Source organism: Psittacula echo (assembly GCF_963264785.1).
Source record: "Psittacula echo genome assembly, chromosome: 1".
Classification (NCBI taxonomy): Eukaryota; Metazoa; Chordata; class Aves; order Psittaciformes; family Psittacidae; genus Psittacula; species Psittacula echo.
The window spans coordinates 64,004,487-64,023,028 of record NC_137735.1 but is presented as its reverse complement, the minus strand read 5'-3'; the positions used below and the strand labels follow the sequence as shown (position 1 = coordinate 64,023,028).

At 37.2% G+C, this 18,542-nt stretch overlaps 1 protein-coding gene across 4 annotated transcripts in view; it reads right to left on the bottom strand.

Moving 5' to 3' along the window:
• Window positions 1–18,542, bottom strand: part of LRBA (LPS responsive beige-like anchor protein) — a gene marked incomplete at its 5' end in the record, with an annotated part of 401,371 nt that overhangs the window by 357,364 nt on the left and 25,465 nt on the right. For all 4 annotated transcript variants that reach the window (XM_080629345.1, XM_080629347.1, XM_080629346.1 and 1 more), the window contains 2 exons: window positions 1,685–1,785; window positions 1,920–2,151. In XM_080629345.1, coding sequence (XP_080485471.1) covers window positions 1,685–1,785; window positions 1,920–2,151 — 333 coding nt within the window. The remainder of the gene's footprint in view (window positions 1–1,684; window positions 1,786–1,919; window positions 2,152–18,542) is intronic.

The window sequence follows — 18,542 nt, the reverse complement described above, 5'->3', positions numbered from 1 at the left end:
TTATTTTCCTCAGGATTACAATCATATACTAGATTAAAGTGGTTTTGGTTACATATATCCCTTCATATAAGCCCATGGAGAAAGATTCAAGTCTCAAGGGCAGTCTTGAGCACTTAAACTGAGTGCTCAGTTAGTGTGAATACTTAACACTTCCCCACGACCACCCTAATTCTGTGAGGACTTTGTTGTAATACTCAGCAACTATAAACTCCAGATCAAGTACATGAGCTCACAACAACAGAAGTACAGCAAATACTGGTTATAGTGACAGAACAATTTCATGCGTCTTCTTTTACCATTTCATAACTTTACAGTGGAAAGCATTCTTAAACTATGACTTTACAGTTCTGAGTTTTAAATCAGAGTGCTCTTTCTACCCTTCTTGTATGCAGAACTAAACATTGCATGATCCATTACAAGTATTTCAAATGTACCAAAAATTAGTCAGATAAATAGTGCTTCATGAACCCAAATCAGAATTGAGGAGGAAACACAGAGAACTGCTTAGATGTCTTCAGCACTATACAATTCAACTAGGTAATTTGTGTTGTAGCCAAGTACTTTGTATCTTTTACAGCACTGCTGATTTTAAGATTTATGGAGCTGTGCAACTCCTTAGCAATGCAACTGTGACATTTTTCTCTTCCTTTCCTCTATATTTAGTCTTTAATAAAGAAAGGAAATTAAATACAAACAGCAGAGAGACAGGAAATGAAAAAGTTAGTGTTACAAAGACAACTTTAATTCATCTATGGTTAAATATACTCTGTATGTTCAATTATTAAGTTTAAACCCTCTATTAAGTTTCAAGTATTTTTATTAGAGCAAGTTAAGATTTCCAAACTTATTTGGATTATCAAAGGGTCTTTTAAAATCTGCTTTATTATTTGTGCCTACTGGCTTTTATATTGAATTTTTTAATTATCTGATGTGGGCAGAGACACCCCACACTAGATGGAGCATTCAGAGATAATTAAAAATTAAAATGCAAAGCAGGTAAAGTGACTGGTGCAACAGGTCCCAATTTCAGCAAAAAACCAAAAAAGTTTATGTTAAAGAAAACTTTATCTGGTGGCCTTTACAACATGCACATTTTTACTTCAGGGAAGGTGAAACAAGTAAACAGTAAAATGAGACCCTCTTCTTCTTTCTACTGCACACGTGATGAATTTTTTCAGCTAGAGCTTATTTCCTTCATTTCAATTTCTGCCACAAATTCTCATCTCCCTAATCAGATAAATATATTCAATCTTCAGGTAAAGAAGAACAATGTGAAAATAGGAGCACACTGTCTATGTAGACATTTTTTATAGATTCCTCTCTTTTGCAGTTAAAAAAAAAATTAACCTTTTTCCTTCAATTTCACGTAACTGGAATTACAAAAATAAAAACGTGTATAAAAACACTTGCTTAGAGTCACCGTATTATTCCCAGGTGTTCAAACAGATCAACCCAGTCCATAGATCCAGGAGGAAGTTTAATTTCATCACTATTCTACTCTGTATTTTAATTGCTTGCAAGTAAAAAGATTCACTGCTGTAATACCAGAAAGCATCCTGTATTTCTTGATATGTTTACAATTTGTTCATTATAAAGGTTATTAAACAGTCTTTTAACTTGTGAACTACAGGAAGAAATATAAGCAACAATACAAAAAAAGTTCCAGTTTTGTGTTTTCTTTTACCCATCTCCCTTTTTGTCCTTGAAGCTTGCTGAAGAATAACTTTAGCTCTCGAACTGTCAAGTTATAGCTAGCCAACACACCCAGCATATCCACTAAGAGATCTGAAAAGGAAAAAAAAACAGCACTATAATTGCTTAATAGAATGCAATGTCAAATTTCTATCACTTATTAAATTTTTCCATGAGATTTTACATAAAGAAATTCAGTTTGAGTCATACACTGAGTGAAACTGTACCTGCAATCATGTTGTCAGCTCTATCAATCCTCTTGAGCACTTGTTCAACAAGCCCCACTTCTGTGCATGCTTGTAGATTGCGTATACTTTTCTTCAAGATTGCTGTGAACATGCTCCACACCTCAGCCTGGCAGGTGATGTCACACTTGTCCAGCAAGTCTACCATGCAGGTGATGGCCTCTCTTTCTTGGATGATGAAGTTCATTTCCAAGTCAAACTGACCCCCAACAAGCTTTCAGACAAAAGATTAAAGAACAACCTTAAAACAATTGTATCAAAGTAGCATTCCATGTTTAATCTGCAAGAAGAAAGCTATCAAATACATTAAAGAAACATAATGAGGGCAATATCCATATATCAAGCATTGTTCTTCCTCTGTTTCAAGCTCTGTTGAGTAACTTCAACAAAGGGGCTCCTAAGGTCTCACCTACTATCAGGCAATTGGTACAGAACAACATTTGGGTGATTCAAGGTATTGGTGTCCTGAGCTGCCCCACACAGCTGCAAAGTGAAGATAACAAGTAAGTGCTCTGAAACCAGTTAAAGAGCCAAGTCAGCTATCTTAAATGGCCTGAGTGGCCCTAAAAGCTTTCCTTCACATGTGCTTAACACTTCTTTAATAAGAGGACAATTCTACCCAAAAGGAGCTGATGCACATCAGAAATATTGCCACTTCTAAACACTTAAGAGTCATTCTTGAGATGCTGAATAAAGCTGGTTAAGTATTAACTGCCAGTTTCATTAGTAGTCATAGATACTGAAAGGAAGCAAACGTTTGCTGTATTTGCACGAATGTGAAACAGCAGCACCACTGGAAGCCTTTGACTATGCTTTGGATAAGGCACTTTAATCCTGTAATATTTCATGTCTCCTAGGTGCAGGCTTTTGTCTAAGCACACACTGAGTAACTAACCACATATACACATACCAAGGAGGTGAGAAGGGGAAGGAAATTCATGTACTCAGAAATTCCAGTTGAGGGAAAGATGAACTGTAATCACTTAACTCCACCCCTATTCCCCCCCTCCACTTTTTAAACTTCTCTTGGACTTCAGAACTGTAACAACCTGAAAAATGTGCCATGCTTGCCAAAATACTTATTATATATCAGCATACAAATATGAATAGCATTGACCCAAATGATCAAAATGGACTCACGATCAAAAGTATTTCAGATCATTCTCACTTCTATAAGTTTATCTAATAAAAGATATCATTTTTGTCCCACGTGGTGCCCCTTTCACAGGCTTTGACCATTAACAGCTTCAATACTGTGACTTGCTGAAGTCATACCATGTTGCAACTGCCCCAAAATACATATACTAGCTTGCTTCCATATTAGCACTGACAGCTATTCTCAAGCTGATCAGGATCTGAGGATAAACTTACCCAACAGAAGAGAATATATGCTCTTCATTAACTACTAAAATTACCATACATTTTCCTCAAGTGTCTAAATCTTGTCACTTTGAAGAAGCAATCTTTGGTCTTCCAGGCATAAATCAGTAATGCCAAACACCACAAGAAGCAGAGAAAGTTACTGTGTTTACGACAGAATAGACAATGTCTCATGGCTACAATTTCTAAAGAGTAATTTACACTTTTCCATTTTCTCCTCTCTTGGTCATGAAAATTATGCAATTTACTATGAGATGCTTCCTTAATATCTAGGGAAACTGTAGAAACTGAATGGGGAGACTTGAATTATATTCCCAGCTTCTCTATATCAACTCATGCTGTCAACTCAAACAGATCTATCAAGTCCTTATCATTCTTCAAGCCTCAGTTTTCCCATTCCAAAAGATGGAGCAGAGGCCTATCACAAGAAAGCTCTGTAAGGTAGAATTCGAGGAATAACACAGAGCAGAATAAATTAACACAGAATTATCGCAAAACAAATGCAAACTAATATGTATACCCCCTTAAAAAACCCAACTTGAAAAAAACATTTGAAAATACAAAATACATGAGCAATGTTACACTTCATTTCACATTAAATTTATCATACTCTACAGCATTGAGGTATTCCCCAATGGCTCAAGAAGCCACTCTCTTTCTCACCATCTAGGTAAGAAACAAAGAAAACACTGCATTCTGTGTATGGACAGAATAGATGAAGGTTACATTCTAGCCACAAACCACCTGCTAATTCTTAACAAGAAATTCAACTCTTTATGCATTTGGTTTTAACTATCAGCCAACCATCAATTATCACACCAAAAACATATACAGCAACTAGAGGTGACCTTACCTTCACCCTATAGTCTACATTACCAATCTTTCATTTTTGGCTAGATACACTATTATCAGTAACCACTCATCCAGGAAGCTGTCAAATTAGGTATCCCATCTAATCTGCAAACATAAGCATTTCAGCAAGTACGTTCTAGAAATAATATGCTATGGTAAAAATAATCACCATTTTAACATTTCCTGTATGGGAAGTGAGGACAAAAGACTGACAGAGAAAGCAATACACCAAAGGCACGGTGCAGTTGATGTACTATATGTATGCATACCCATTAGATACACATAAGCACACACACACCCACAGTATGTCATATTAACCCTTTCTAATGGTGATTTGAAACTGATCAACCTTCAAAACACAAATTTGTTTCCAATGACAGGGATCATAATCCAGGTCCATGCATTGGCTAGTTATTATCTGAGCTGCAGTAATGGCTGTGCACAGCAAAATGTAATCTTCCCAAATGTCACAGTAAGTTATGAATATCTGAGCAGCTTAATGCACCTTACTAGCCATGAAGTGTGAGAATGTAATCTTATTACCTTTTTTATGGTTGTATTTTTTTGAATAATGTAGCCTTTGAACTGATGTATAGTCTTTCCTTGCACTTTAGCATGATTCGGTCTCCTGTGGCGTACAGTCCATTTTTCAAAATTCTCCAATTCAACGTATTTTAAGTCCTATGCTGAGCTGCATAAACAATCTTTATAGCAACCTACAGGGTGGCATAACGTTTTCTTTCTTCGGCATATAGAATTAAGTGTAAGATTACAGGAATGGTTGTAAAGGGCAGTATTCAAAGTATTCAAATACATCCTCACAAATTCTACATTTTGCCAGTTATATTTACCTTTGAAAAAATATATAAACTAATCCAATAGCTCAAGCTTTTTTGTAAAATGCTTCTACATTTAGCTGATTGAGAACAGGGGGAATACAGCAACTTTTTACTACACGTAGAGTGTGTGGGGTTTTTCCTCCCTTGGAGGACCACACTAATGAGAAGTCAATATAACAGCAATAATTTTAAGTACAAAATAGCACTACATCACTTAGAAATAAAAAGCCAATTTAAACACATGAAATCTCTCTTCGCAAGGAGTTTTTCATCTAACATAAAAAGGAAGAAGTGACCTAAGATATAAGAGTCACTCTTTGAGTGTACAACTACCAAACTACAGTATGCAGAAAATAGCTCAGAATAAACACATTCAAGCTCTACTTTCCAGAAAGATCATTATCTAGATTATGAATCTAAAGTCATTTCTCCCAATGGCAGATAAAAAATACTTCAAAAACTAATAAGGAAATTCAGGGAAAAGTATTTCAATGAACTACAACAGAAAAAAATAAATGAAGTCCAAGACCACAACCAGCATTTCACATGGAAAAGCCACATCTGTTATACAACCTATACATCAAGACAAATGTACTTGATTTGTTCACTAAAGCCAGGATGAAAGAACTATAAACCAAGCAAAATGTGACCTCCCTTTGCTTAAGATGTTGATTTTGTAATCTTGGAATTGTTTAATATGTCCAAAACAATGAGAACATATAATGCCTATCCAGTAGAAAATGCCTGTCCCAGGAAGAATAAAGTCCAGTCAAGTAAACTAGGCATATCTCAGGGAAAATTTTAAGTTTATGCTTAACAAGAACCTGAAAAACTGTGTGTACAAAGCTGGTAACTGCCCAAAATCTTCTATTCATAACAGTAAGGTAGTTATGCAAGATAAACACCAAGAAAAATGTGCTAAGCTAAACAAGACGTTATTTCAACAATTAAAGGTTTGATAAACACCCTACATTTTACATCTGTTCACAAAATAGTTATGCTATCCAGAATCGCCCTGTTCTTATATGCAATTTCACATCATGTCAGTCAACCCAAGGTTAAAAAAACCCAATCAAACAAAAAACCCTCATGTTTTTCATCCCTCAATGACAAAATCTGAATGCAGCTTCTGGACAAAACAGACACAGAAAAGATGGATTCATTTTAGCCATTATGCTTTTGAGTAACAACAGAATATTCACATGCTGGACTCCATGTCCCCTTCACGTATTCAGAAACTTAAAACAAACGTACTGATCATCAAAAATACCAAATACTTCCCATGCCAAAGATTTGAGAAGTATAAGTACTAAAATCTCTTTAGGACAAGGATCTCATAGGATTATGAGTAATCCCAAGCAGCCAAATCCCCTGAAGGCAAACAAGAAACAGTAAAAGCCAACACCATGGTACACATCCTGGGTGTGATAAAAAGATGGTCCTGATTTGGAGAGGCCTCTATAGACCAGAAGAGAAAAAAATTGAGGAAAAATAACTTGTACATACTACTTTGCAGCAATTCATTCTCTGCCTCTCACCTCCCACTTTCCCATCACTAACACAACACATGGAGGTGAGACCATATTAAAACATGAATCCCAAGAAGAGATTTGATAGGAAAGCCTGTTGATAGTTTGGAAAAGTAGATCAATTAATGACATTAGCATGAATGTGAAGTCAGTGACATCATGACAAACAGGGCTCAGGCCCAGAGAGGTTATAGATAGGAAGGAAAGGGAAAGAAAATGCCTGGATGTCAATCTTTTTTCTTCAATATATTGCCCACTACATCAACCATAAAGCAACAGAAAAGCTAGACAAAGCACAAAGAACTGTGGGAAGACCTACTCATGAGAGGCAAGGTCATTGCCTTCCAGCAACATGCAGATGATTTAAAATCATTTGCTACCTTACCTCAAAGTTTAAAGTAACTTCAGACAATGAATATGCAAGTGACACTTTCGCAGAAGGGAAGATTCTACTCCAGCCTATTCGATAAGCATCATCTTTAATCTTGCTTCAACTTTGGACTTGCTTTTCCCTCCATGTTGAAAAAAACAAACAAAACCAACCCCAGAAAGCAAAACCAAAGAGCAAACAGGTACTTCTTGAGCAGAAAACCACATTACATTTTCTTCTTAATTAGCTGCTCTCTCTCCTGTTACCAAGCTCCTAACAAAGCCAACACCTTCATTTACCAGGAAAATAAGAATGGACCATTTTAAACCAGGTATATCAATATTGGCACTGCACAACAACAATGCACCCACTTTAACCTTGATGCTTTCGTATGATTCTGTCCAATACTGTTATTAACTACGATCAAAGATGGATCATTCAGGAAAAATCATTCCTACTGTTTCCCTTCATAGTAATGTAACATAAATGTTCTGTATTAAAATTTCTCCAAATCTGTCTCTAGTTTATAAAACTGCCTGAAAGTAAATTTAACAAGCACCCACAAGGTGTTAAGAGTCTACTACTGCCACCTAATGTTGTACTTGAAACCTTTAGCCTAGCACTACACGTTTTTAATACAGTGCCTCAGCACAATATAATTCTCTTCCTCCCCAAGACAGCTTTATATCACCAGCTTGTTCCTCATGCTCTGTCACAAGGAAGAAGAAAGCTGTATCTCCAGGAAATAGACCAGGTAAGATTTCAAATTAGCAGAAAAAGTTTACAATTAAGAATAGGTTTATACAAAACCCAAGTTTCTTCAATTTCACAATTGCTAGCTACAGAAGGCACACAATTTACCCTATTTACACAGGGGAAAAATAGCAAATATCTCCTAAGCAGTTAATCTGAGCCATAAAACAGTTCATTAAAACTTTTCTTTTAAAAGGCACTGAGCTATGTCTATGCATAAATTAAAGCAAAATTCTTGTTCAGGTAAGTACAATACATCTGACGCATCCTCATGGTCTTTTCACCAGATAGGGGAGAGGGGGAAGAAGAACAGTTTTGAAAGGTAACTATGCCATAATCAATGATGCTGTATTTACCACAGCTAATAATCTAGTATTTTTATTCTGCTTGATAACATTTTTATGTCAAATTAATTCAGTAACACAATTAGATCACTCCATAGTGTGCAGCTGAAGCGCTAGTGCAAGCAGAGCAATGCAAAGGAAAAATAAGCTCTACGCGATGTTTTTAAACATGGGGAGCAGCACCACGAATTTCAAACTTTACACATTTTTTGGGCTTGATTTTAGAAGCTTTTAGAAATCTTGTTTAAAAGTATGTACCAAACAATGAAATTCAATCCCTATCTTATACATGGAACAATCCCACTTTTAAGCAAATGTTAAATGTTAAATTTTATCCTACAAAAACAAATTTTAAAAGATCCAAAAATCCTACACTTATTTTATCAGTTTGGAATTCATTAAAAAAATTATCTCAGTACAAACAGCTTATATTAAAAATAAATACTGCACTCACACTCAAACAGTTACAGTTACTTCATACCCCTGCACGCACTGCTTCTGTCTTCCCTTCTGGAAATTCAAGAACAGCTTCCAAAATGAAAGATTTGGGCAAGTCCAACATTAGGAATTTTACCCTCCTCCCATTCTTTACTGACCCATCAACAGGTGGGGCAGCTAATACAAAACGGATTGCCAAGAGCATGTCACAAAACACAAGTACTGAAATGACGCTCAGACATGGACCCAGAGAACCTGCAGGCCATTGGACAAGGTCAAAGAAGAAAACAGGAGCCAGTATAAAGCTGATTTTCTACCATTTTTTGTCCACAGCACCACACTGAGCACAGAGGCCCTTTGCTCCTGAGGAGACCATGTGACTATAAGCTTTTATTTCAAATCCTTGAGGAAACAAAGGACCACCAAGTTGACTTTTTTCCATATAGAACAATTTCCAGGCAAAATTTTGTTACACTCTAAAGAATGGTTATGGACCTATTTACAAAACCTGTCAGCTTTCTGAGTTTGGCTTATACTATACATCTCACTAGATATTAACATAGATAGAGACTCTATATAAATCCAGCTGAAATTTGTATGTTTCCAGTATCCCTATTAATAGCATTAAATCCTGCTTTTGGTTCAATTAATTTTTTTCAGTGTACTTTAACCTGTGATACCATATAAGACATACAAGAAAGATACAACTCCAGGAGAGGGTTTAATAATATGCAAATTTGTAGCTCCATACAGGAAATGAAACATCCTAAATCTTTACATCACATCAGATTCGTATGTGCATTGAAAGCAAATAAATCATTTAAACCATGATACAGAGAACCTTTTCAAATTTGCATTTATCTACAGTAAATACTGCCATGTTCCTTAATAGCTTGCTAGTGCAATCTTAGCAAACTAATGATTTATGGTTTTGACATTTTAAAAATCAGAAATCTGTCATCTTCTGACATCCAGTAGAAAGTCAGCTCGAGTTACATTACTCTGAATTTAAACTCAAATACACAAAACACACATAGCAAAGCACCATACCATACTGTCCACTTCATTATGCCAGCACTTCCCTCCCCTAGCTACACTTGCTAAAGTTATCTAACATTTTTATTTGAATTTACAAGAACATTAAAACCAGATTTTTTTTTCAGGACCCAGACACATATAACTTTATCAAGGACAACTTTTTGTCAAATCTGGAAATACCACCCATCAGCAAAAATCTGCTGTACTCTGAGAGAAACAGACTAACCATACCTCAGCCACCAAGCAGCAGAACTGTGCATCCTGTACTATCTTAATCATTCCCCTCAATGTAATAGCCCAAAAGATAACATTTCTAATATCTTATGTATCAACAAGTCCAGAACAGGGAACAAACCATAAAGTCAGGATGACTCTACAGAGAAAGCCCTACTTGTGCCTAGCTCCACCAGTGAAGACATTCACATTGCATGCTACAGGCAGAAACAAATTTATTCTACCCTTAGGCAAATCAGGGAAAAAAAACCCAACCATAGAACACTGACACCATGCCTGAGCAAATATAACTAACTTCACATGTAATTAAAAATCAGCACCTGCACAGAAGTTAAACAGGTAGGTTAAAATGAGCGAAGTGGATGGACTCCCATCACCAGAAAAGAGTCTTCTCTTGCAATGACTAGCAAAAAACCAAACTTCAAGTCTAATAATACATTGGGATACAGCTAAAAAAAAACACTTACCTGAAACAATCTGCCAAGCTTTCTCATCATTAAATTACTTTTTCTAACCTGCTTAGAATTCAGCATCTAAAAAACTAGCAGATAGCCTTGTTTTAATTACCTAAATGTAAAAGATTGCCAAAGATATCTGTTTTCCTTCAACCAAAGCAGTGTGCAAAGACAGCAATAACAATTCAATAAGAAAGCATTTTAAGATGCTTCCTTCAAACATTTGTTTTACTAACAATTCAGTTATTGAATTTCAATTTGATAAGGAAATCACAGGTGTAATAAAACTCTTCCAATTATAAAGAAGCACAAAAAACACACAGTTATTATATATACTACATATACTGAACAGGAATACCTCTGAATATATATATACCCACAAGGTGTTACTAATGCATAATAATATTTTATATTTGACCTTCTGAAAATTGCAGCGTCTTAACCTACTCTGGACTTGGAGAAGGCTGAGGTTCTGAACGACTTCTTTGCCTCAATTTTCACTGGCAAAGGCTCTGACCACACCACCCAAGTCTTGGAAGGCAGACGCAGGGACTGTGAGAATGAAGACCCTAGGCCCACTGTAGTAAGGATCTGGTTTGAGTCCATCTTAAAAACCTAAACGTACACAAGTCCATGGGATCTGATGAAATCCATCCGCAGGTCCTGAAGGAGCCGGCGAATGAAGTTGCTTAGCCACTGTTCTTCATATTTGAAAAATCACAGCAGTCAGGTGAAGTTCCCGATGACTGGACAAAGGGAAATATAACCCCCATTTTCAAGAAGGGGAAAATGGATGACCCAGGGAATTACAGACCGGTCAGTTTCACCTCTGGGCTTGGCAAAAGCTTGAAGCAGATTCTCCTGGAAGGCACGCTAAGGCACATGAAAAACAAGGAGGTGGTTGGTGACAGCCAGCATGGCTTCACTAAGGGCAAATCCTGCCTGACCAATTTGGTGGCCTTCTATGATGGGGCTACAAAACTGATGGACAGGGGCAGAGCAGTTGACATCATCTACCTGGACTTGTGCAAAGCCTTCGACACTGTCCAACACAACATCCTTGTCTCTAAATTGGAGAGACATCAATTTGATGGGTGGACCACTCGGTGGATAAAGAACTGGCTGGATGGCCACATGCAAAGAGTTGTGGTCAATGGCTCCATGTCCGGCTGGAGACCGGTAACGAGTGGTGTCCCTCAGGGATCGGTGTTGGGACCGCTCTTGTTCAACATCTTTGTCGGTGACATGGACAGTGGGATTGAGTGCGCTCTCAGCAAGTTTGCCGATGACACCAAGCTGTGTGGCTCGGTTGATACGCAGGAGGGAAGGGATGCCATCCAGAGGGACCTTGACACGCTTGTGAGGTGGGATGATGCCAACCTTATGAAGTTTAACCATGCCAAGTGCAAGGTCCTACACCTGGGTCGGAACAATCCCAGGCACAGCTACAGGTTGGGCAGAGAAGAGATTCAGAGCAGCCCTGCAGAGAAGGACTTGGGGGTGTTGGTCAATGAGAAAATGAACATGAGCCGGCTTCAGTGTGTGCTCGCAGCCCAGAAAACCAACCGTATCCTGGGCTGCATCAAAAGGAGCATGACCAGCAGGTTGAAGGAGGTGATCCTGTCCCTCTACTCTTCTCTCCTGAGACCTCACTTGGAGTATTGTGTGCAGTTCTGGTGTCCTCAACATAAAAAAGACATGGAACTGTAGGAACAAGTCCAGAGGAGGGCCACGAGGATGATCAGGGGACTGGAGCACCTCCCGTATGAAGACAGACTAAGAAAGTCGGGGCTGTTCAGCCTGGAGAAGAGAAGGCTGCGTGGAGACCTCATAGCAGCCTTCCAGTATCTGAGGAGGGCCTACAAGGATGCTGGGGATGGACTCTTCATTAGGGACTGTAGTGACAGGACAAGGGGTAATGGGTTATAACTTAAACAGGGGAAGTTTAGATTGGATATAAGGAAGAAATTCTTTACAGTTAGGGTGATGAGGCACTGGAATGGGTTGCCCAGGGAGGTTGTGAATCCTTCATCCTTGGCAGTGTTCAAGGCCAGGTTGGATGAGGCCTTGGGTGGCATGGTTTAGTGTGAAGTGTCCCTGCCCATGGCAGGGGGGATGGCACTTGATGATCTTAAGGTCCTTTCCAACCCTAACTATTCTATGATTCCATGATTAACCTAAGAAAACTAGATAAAATGTAAATTATTCTCAAAAGGTCTCTCAGTACATCCAAAGTGAGGTACATGCATCCCAACAGGTGTAAAAGACAATCCACTGGGGTGCGGAAAATATTTTTTGTATCACTACTAAATAAAAGTTCAAAATTAAAATTAGCTTTCACTTATAATGAACATAATATGCTAATACAGCAGTACACGGAAATATATCCTAAATAAATATACATTCACTGGGGGTGCCTGCTCAAAGTTTTTTTAGCAATGGGGTGTGCAATCAAGAAGGCATGAAGACCACTTCCCCAGATGCTAGAGAACAGACAATATACCCCAATGCTTTTCTACAGAAGCAATACATCTGGTACTTTACAGTGGATTTGGGGGGGGGTGAGAAAGAAGCCATTGCTCTTTACAGAACCTGAAGTCTGCATCCTGCAAGTATTACCCAAACAATCCTTCATATAACTTTATAACTTTTGACCTAAACTGGATATCGACTTTGTAATACTTGCAAAGTACATTGTTAAAAAAAAAAAAACATACAACAATGAGATTCTAGAAGTAAAATATGGTTATCAGTTTATTCTAGGAAACGGGTTTGAAAGTGTTTAGCCAGCTTGTAGAGACTCGGGGATAGACACTACAAGTAAGGCAGAAAGGCAAAAGGAACACAGGAAATCACAGACGAGGAACAAAAGAGAACATGTACCAAACACGGAATTGTGTAAGAACAGCAAAAAATAACCTTACAAAAGAAATAAAATGAAGCTCAAAAAGCAAGAAAGAATACAAGCTAAAGTGAATAACCAGTTTACCTATAAAGCTCTGGCAGGTTTTATCAGATTCAGCAACTGTGATGTTAAGTATTTCCTCTCCTACTGAAAGTCACAGCCCTCATATAGCACATGCTACAAGCAAACACGTGCCAGCTCCTCAACTGCCATCACATTTCATAGCTCAGCAGATTAATTGCAGAGAATTTCAGCACAACTAAAGGCACCGGGTTACAAATTCCAACAGAACCCAAGAACCAGCACATCTGTTTCTGTCATTTCTGAGACTGCCTCGATCCAGAACAGCTGGAAAACACTGCACTTGCCTTCTCACAATTGGCAGAGACTGCTGTCACAGCTAAAGCACAGACAGTAAAGAGTCTGGATGTAAGAAACACTAAATGACATGCTACAGGAAATGTAACACTCAGCTTTCCATGTTGCCATTTTTTAATTTTCTGTAGCTGTGATCAACATGGGAGAACCATGCAGATGCTCTTGGATAGAAGGGTGCCTGGAATGAATGAATAACAGCCCTTCGTTTACTCTTACCAAGGAATGACTTCTTTTTTTTTTTTCCTTTTGCCGTCAGATTCCACCCCCTGCTCCCCTCTATGACACTACATTGCTTAGAGTTTTTAAAACATACACTACCAGAAGTCAGTGTATTGAGTGCATTGAAATAAGTATCTTAGAGAAGGAAAGCACAAGACTCAAGTAGTATATCAAAAGGATTAAGAACAAATCAGCTATACATGACTGAGCTCAAAGACCCACTACCACGCTGGTGCTCAATTCCTCTTTTTGATCTAAGCCGTGTCAACACACAAGAAATTTAGCACATCATACTGCTCATGAGGGCAAGAGCAAAGGCAGCAGTCATACGCACTACAGTCACAACTGTAGCCCGTCCACCTGGGCTTTATAACATCAAGGCTGCCATTGCTAAACTAATGACTCCTACTAACTACACCAGAAGAAATGGGTGCCTTAGTGAGAACATCAGTAAAACCTTGGCAACTAGCCCATTTTTCCTTTAGTTCTTTCAATTCCCACTAAACAACATTGAAAGCAAGGACAGAAATGTGACTGCCACTTAATGTTTGTTACAAGCAGCTTACGTTCCTATGTTTGCTAAAACATTTTAAAGCTTCTCCCCCCTCCCTGATTCGCCACAACACTGTTTTCTGTTTGGCTGGCGTCTTTCCACACCTAGTACAGAAGCTCCTGCTATTACTCCAAGGCTCTACCCTGCCTTGATTTCTCTCTGTCCCTTTTCTCAGCATGTAGACAATGACTGAATGGAAACTGTCTCTGAGTAACAACAGTAAAGGAGAGGAAAAAAAAAAACCCAAAAACCAAACAAAAAACCCCAACAAAACACAAAGAAACAAACAAGACAAAGACGACTAGTGCTGCATATGTTATCACTAATGTCCACAAATACACCCTCCTGTTTAAAATGTCCCCCCTTTTCTCCTAATAAATTCCACTTGTTCTCTTCATCACCCTGTATGACAACTCTTTTCTCCTTTAGCTTCTTCCATTTCCATGGAAAACAAAATAGTGGATTTGGATATGCCCTACACAAAAATGCGCACACAGTAACAACTCCAGAGTTTTGAAACAGTGCCGTAAGTCTTAATCTTCGACCAAAAAAAAAAAAAACACCAACCCAAAACACTAAAGCATTTTGTATACATAAAGTTGGTATAACTTTAATGGCAATTTAATTTCATGAAGTTGCAACTACTACTTTAAAGTTGTATTTCTATTTGGAAAAGTATGGCAAGCTATGCAGAAGACTATGGTACACATCAGTGTTCCTGTTGGGTGCTTTTTCGGCTTTGTTCTTCAAAGTTACACTGAAACAAAAGGTAGTAAGTAGACTGACTGAAAGGAAAAGGAAACTTTAAGATTAAAGGCTTTTGTTCTGTTCCCACCCCCGTCCCATTTTTTTTTTTTTCCTCTGAAAGGAGAAAAAAGAAAAATGTATTGATGTATTTCACATGTATTCATGAATTTAAAGACATTCCAATGTTTGCAGTGATACAATGGAGATACTCTCTGGCTTCACACCTGAGAGACCACAGTTTATATTGTTATCAGTCACTGTCTTGAAATTTGTTTCTTGTTTCATTATTTTTGTGGTAATTATTTTTTCTGTCATTGTACTGGGAAATATCTTTCTAAGTAAATATTTACATGTGTGGAAAGCCACAGGAAACTTTATTACTAAGAGCTTGATTTGATAAACACTGAGGAATGCATCTGTGCTTCTTCATAATGCTGAATTTGCTTGGCAAAACTTTATTTCTAGAGATAATGTACCAGTAGAAGGGAAGAAACTGAAATAGCTCCTCTGCTACCAGTTTCACTGAATCTCCACGTTTAGAATTTAACTCAAAATGTCTAACTTACAAGCTGAAGTTATTTTTCTATTTGCTTGTTTAAATGAAAAATACTGAAGTCCACTATCATTTCCAAAGCATTTTTTGTTTATAAATTCTGTAGTTACCCTTGCAGTCCCAGAATCCATGACTATGATAGATGTTATATGTTTTCTTTGAAACTTGTGTTAGTAAGTAAATACAATTTTTAAAGGAGGTAGAGATTTTAAGAAAATAGGAAGATGGTTACATAGTCTTTATTATTGTGGGGGTATACTACTTCTAGAATTTGAAGGAAATCATGTAAAACTACAGTGGCTGTTAACACCAAAGAAAAAAGGGAAAATAATTTGGATATGGAACAAAATAAAAGATTTTGCTGTTCTTTGTTTTGATGACATTAAGCTCTCCTTTTATGTTTTCCTTGTGTTCAAGTTGAGTAGCTTTTCATAGTGACAGATGTTCTTTCCTTCACTGTCTCACTGAAGCAAGATTTATAGTTCAGTTAATCACACTTTTCATAGAGAAAAGAGTATTTTAAGAAACAAACACCATTTCACATACTCCTACATTATGTGGATGTAGCCTTTTTCAGGTTATGTGTATGATTATTCATGGATAATAATTTCGTTTCAATTCACAGACCTGTGTGGGGAAGATGTTTAAGCGTATTTCTAATTCTTGAATTCTTAAATGCTTACAAGTGTACTAATTCCAGAAAAAAAAACCTTTTTGCTTTAGGAGCTGCAATATATGATGTTATAATTTTGATAACAAAACATGGATAACTGCATTAGTGCTATGGTTTTATCAGATTTTTTGACAAATCTGTTGAATTTGTTCCTTTTAAAAATTTTTTAAAAAATTGAAAAAGCCAAGCCTTGGTAAATGCTGGCTTTACTAGTTAAATGCTTTAATCTGTAATTCAGAACCCTTCTGACTCACAGTTGTTGCCTTCCTCCAGTCTAAACTGCAGTCTGTCACAGGGGGTGAGAGGGTTTTGCCAGGTTTTCTGAAGAATACCTGATGGTTGCTGTTGGCAGGTTTTGACAGTAAATTTTTTTTTAATAAAATAAATTACAACATAGTTTGCAATTGTATAAATTGAGGATGCTTTTGTGGTTTTAGTTCTAACTTCAGCTGCAGCTCTGCTTGACAGTTAAAATGAGCTTGGTCAAGCATATACCTCCCCCTTTGTGCATACGGCATGTTGTATAAGTAGTTTGCACACTGGCCTACGTAGGAGGTGGCTCTCCTGGAGGAACTGGGAAACTGTGGTGTGAACTGGATGGGCAGAGCTGCTTAGCTAAATGTATACAGTGATGTCATATAGCTATGTCAGAATTGTTTAAGTGGTGGACTTTGGAAGTGCTAGGGTAAAAGCTGGACTCAATTTTAAAAGCCTTTTGCAACCTGAATGATTCCTTGCCTCTGTATTCTAAACAGAAAATTCTGCCATTTGAGTTTTTTAAATTTGAAACTGACGAAAAACATTACTTAAATGGTAGTGAAAGATCCCCAATCACTTATTCGACACCTGCTTAACTTGATCTCTCCAGAAACCAAACAGGCTTGAAATCAAACACATAGGTCAGATGCCTTCTCTCCTTCTCAAAACAAGAAACAATAAATACTGACAGCTGAGTACAAGCACAGTATTTGGAATAGCTGTTTAGCTGCCATTTCAAGCAGTAGCAAAAATACTACATTTCAAGATACTGACTTCAACTACTGGTTACTTTTAATATGGTTATAATTAGTTTTAACCAGTTGATTAAGAATAATAATTTGTTGTAACTACGATAACATTGTTTCAAAACTAGTGAACAAGATGGGACCGATTATTCCAAAACCTACTTACATCTCCACTACAACATATTATATGCATCATTTCCTTCCAATGTTTAAATCATAGGAAAAAGCAGTTCTTGGTGTAAAGCAAAACCCACACAGGTATTTCAGCAATCATTTCAGTGTATAGCAGTTATCCTAGTGTACAATAAACAGGAAATGAAAATTAGGTATTTACATTCCCACAAAAAAGAATGTTTGTCTTAAGTTTTATTCTTAAATTTAAAACTTCTATCATCAATTCAGTAAATGGTGTTTTATTCAGACAATCTGTTTACTGATTACAGACCCACAAGTTTACACACAAGAAGCTTTTTGCTTGTTTGTCTCACATTTATCTGTCTTCTTCCATTTGTATGTTTACAATGTGTAAACAGCATTGCATTCTAGGCTATGTAGTATTCCAAGCCGTAAAGCATTCATTTTCTCAGAAATACAACTGGTGTCTTTTCAGAATTATTCCTGCAAAACCTCTGGCTCTCTTTACACTCTTCTATGAGAATGAAAATACCAATTCTTGGAGAATTGCACTTAAACTTGATTCTCTGAATATGCACTTTCTTGGAATTGTTCAAGATGAGATTTGTACTCTTTGAGAAATACCAGGAAGAAGAAATACTAGGAAGAAGAAATACCAGGAGAAGAGTTTTTCTGGGCCAAGACATTAAAATACTTTTTGGAATAAAACCAATTCTTGTAATTTTTAAGAATTTCAAAGTGGTTTAGGTTCAAAATTTAGGTTTATCATATGAGTTGTAGGCCCACATTCTCCTTACTCATAATGGCCATGCTTCCACCTGAGCTAATTTTTTCCTGATACCAACACAAAAATCTCCAGGATTTCTTCTGTAGTTATACCTTGACTCCTTCCATAATCAGCAACTTCCAGTCCCCTGGAGCACTGTAGCATTACTTCATATTAAATGAAACATTCCAAAATTAAATCTTTCAGTTCAGTTTTCCCAGGTGAAAAGTCAGTAAGAAATGTCCTTAATTTCCTTTCATAGGAATTTTTTCCTCCACTTGAAATTACCTGACCTAGAACTGGCACAGCTTGCTACAAATAAAAGCTAGAGTATTTCCATAATGAAATACCTTTTATTTGAAGAATTAGAAGTATAAAGATATACAAAACTGAAGAAGTGGTAGACAGGAAAACATGCAAGGAAATGAAGGAAGAAACAC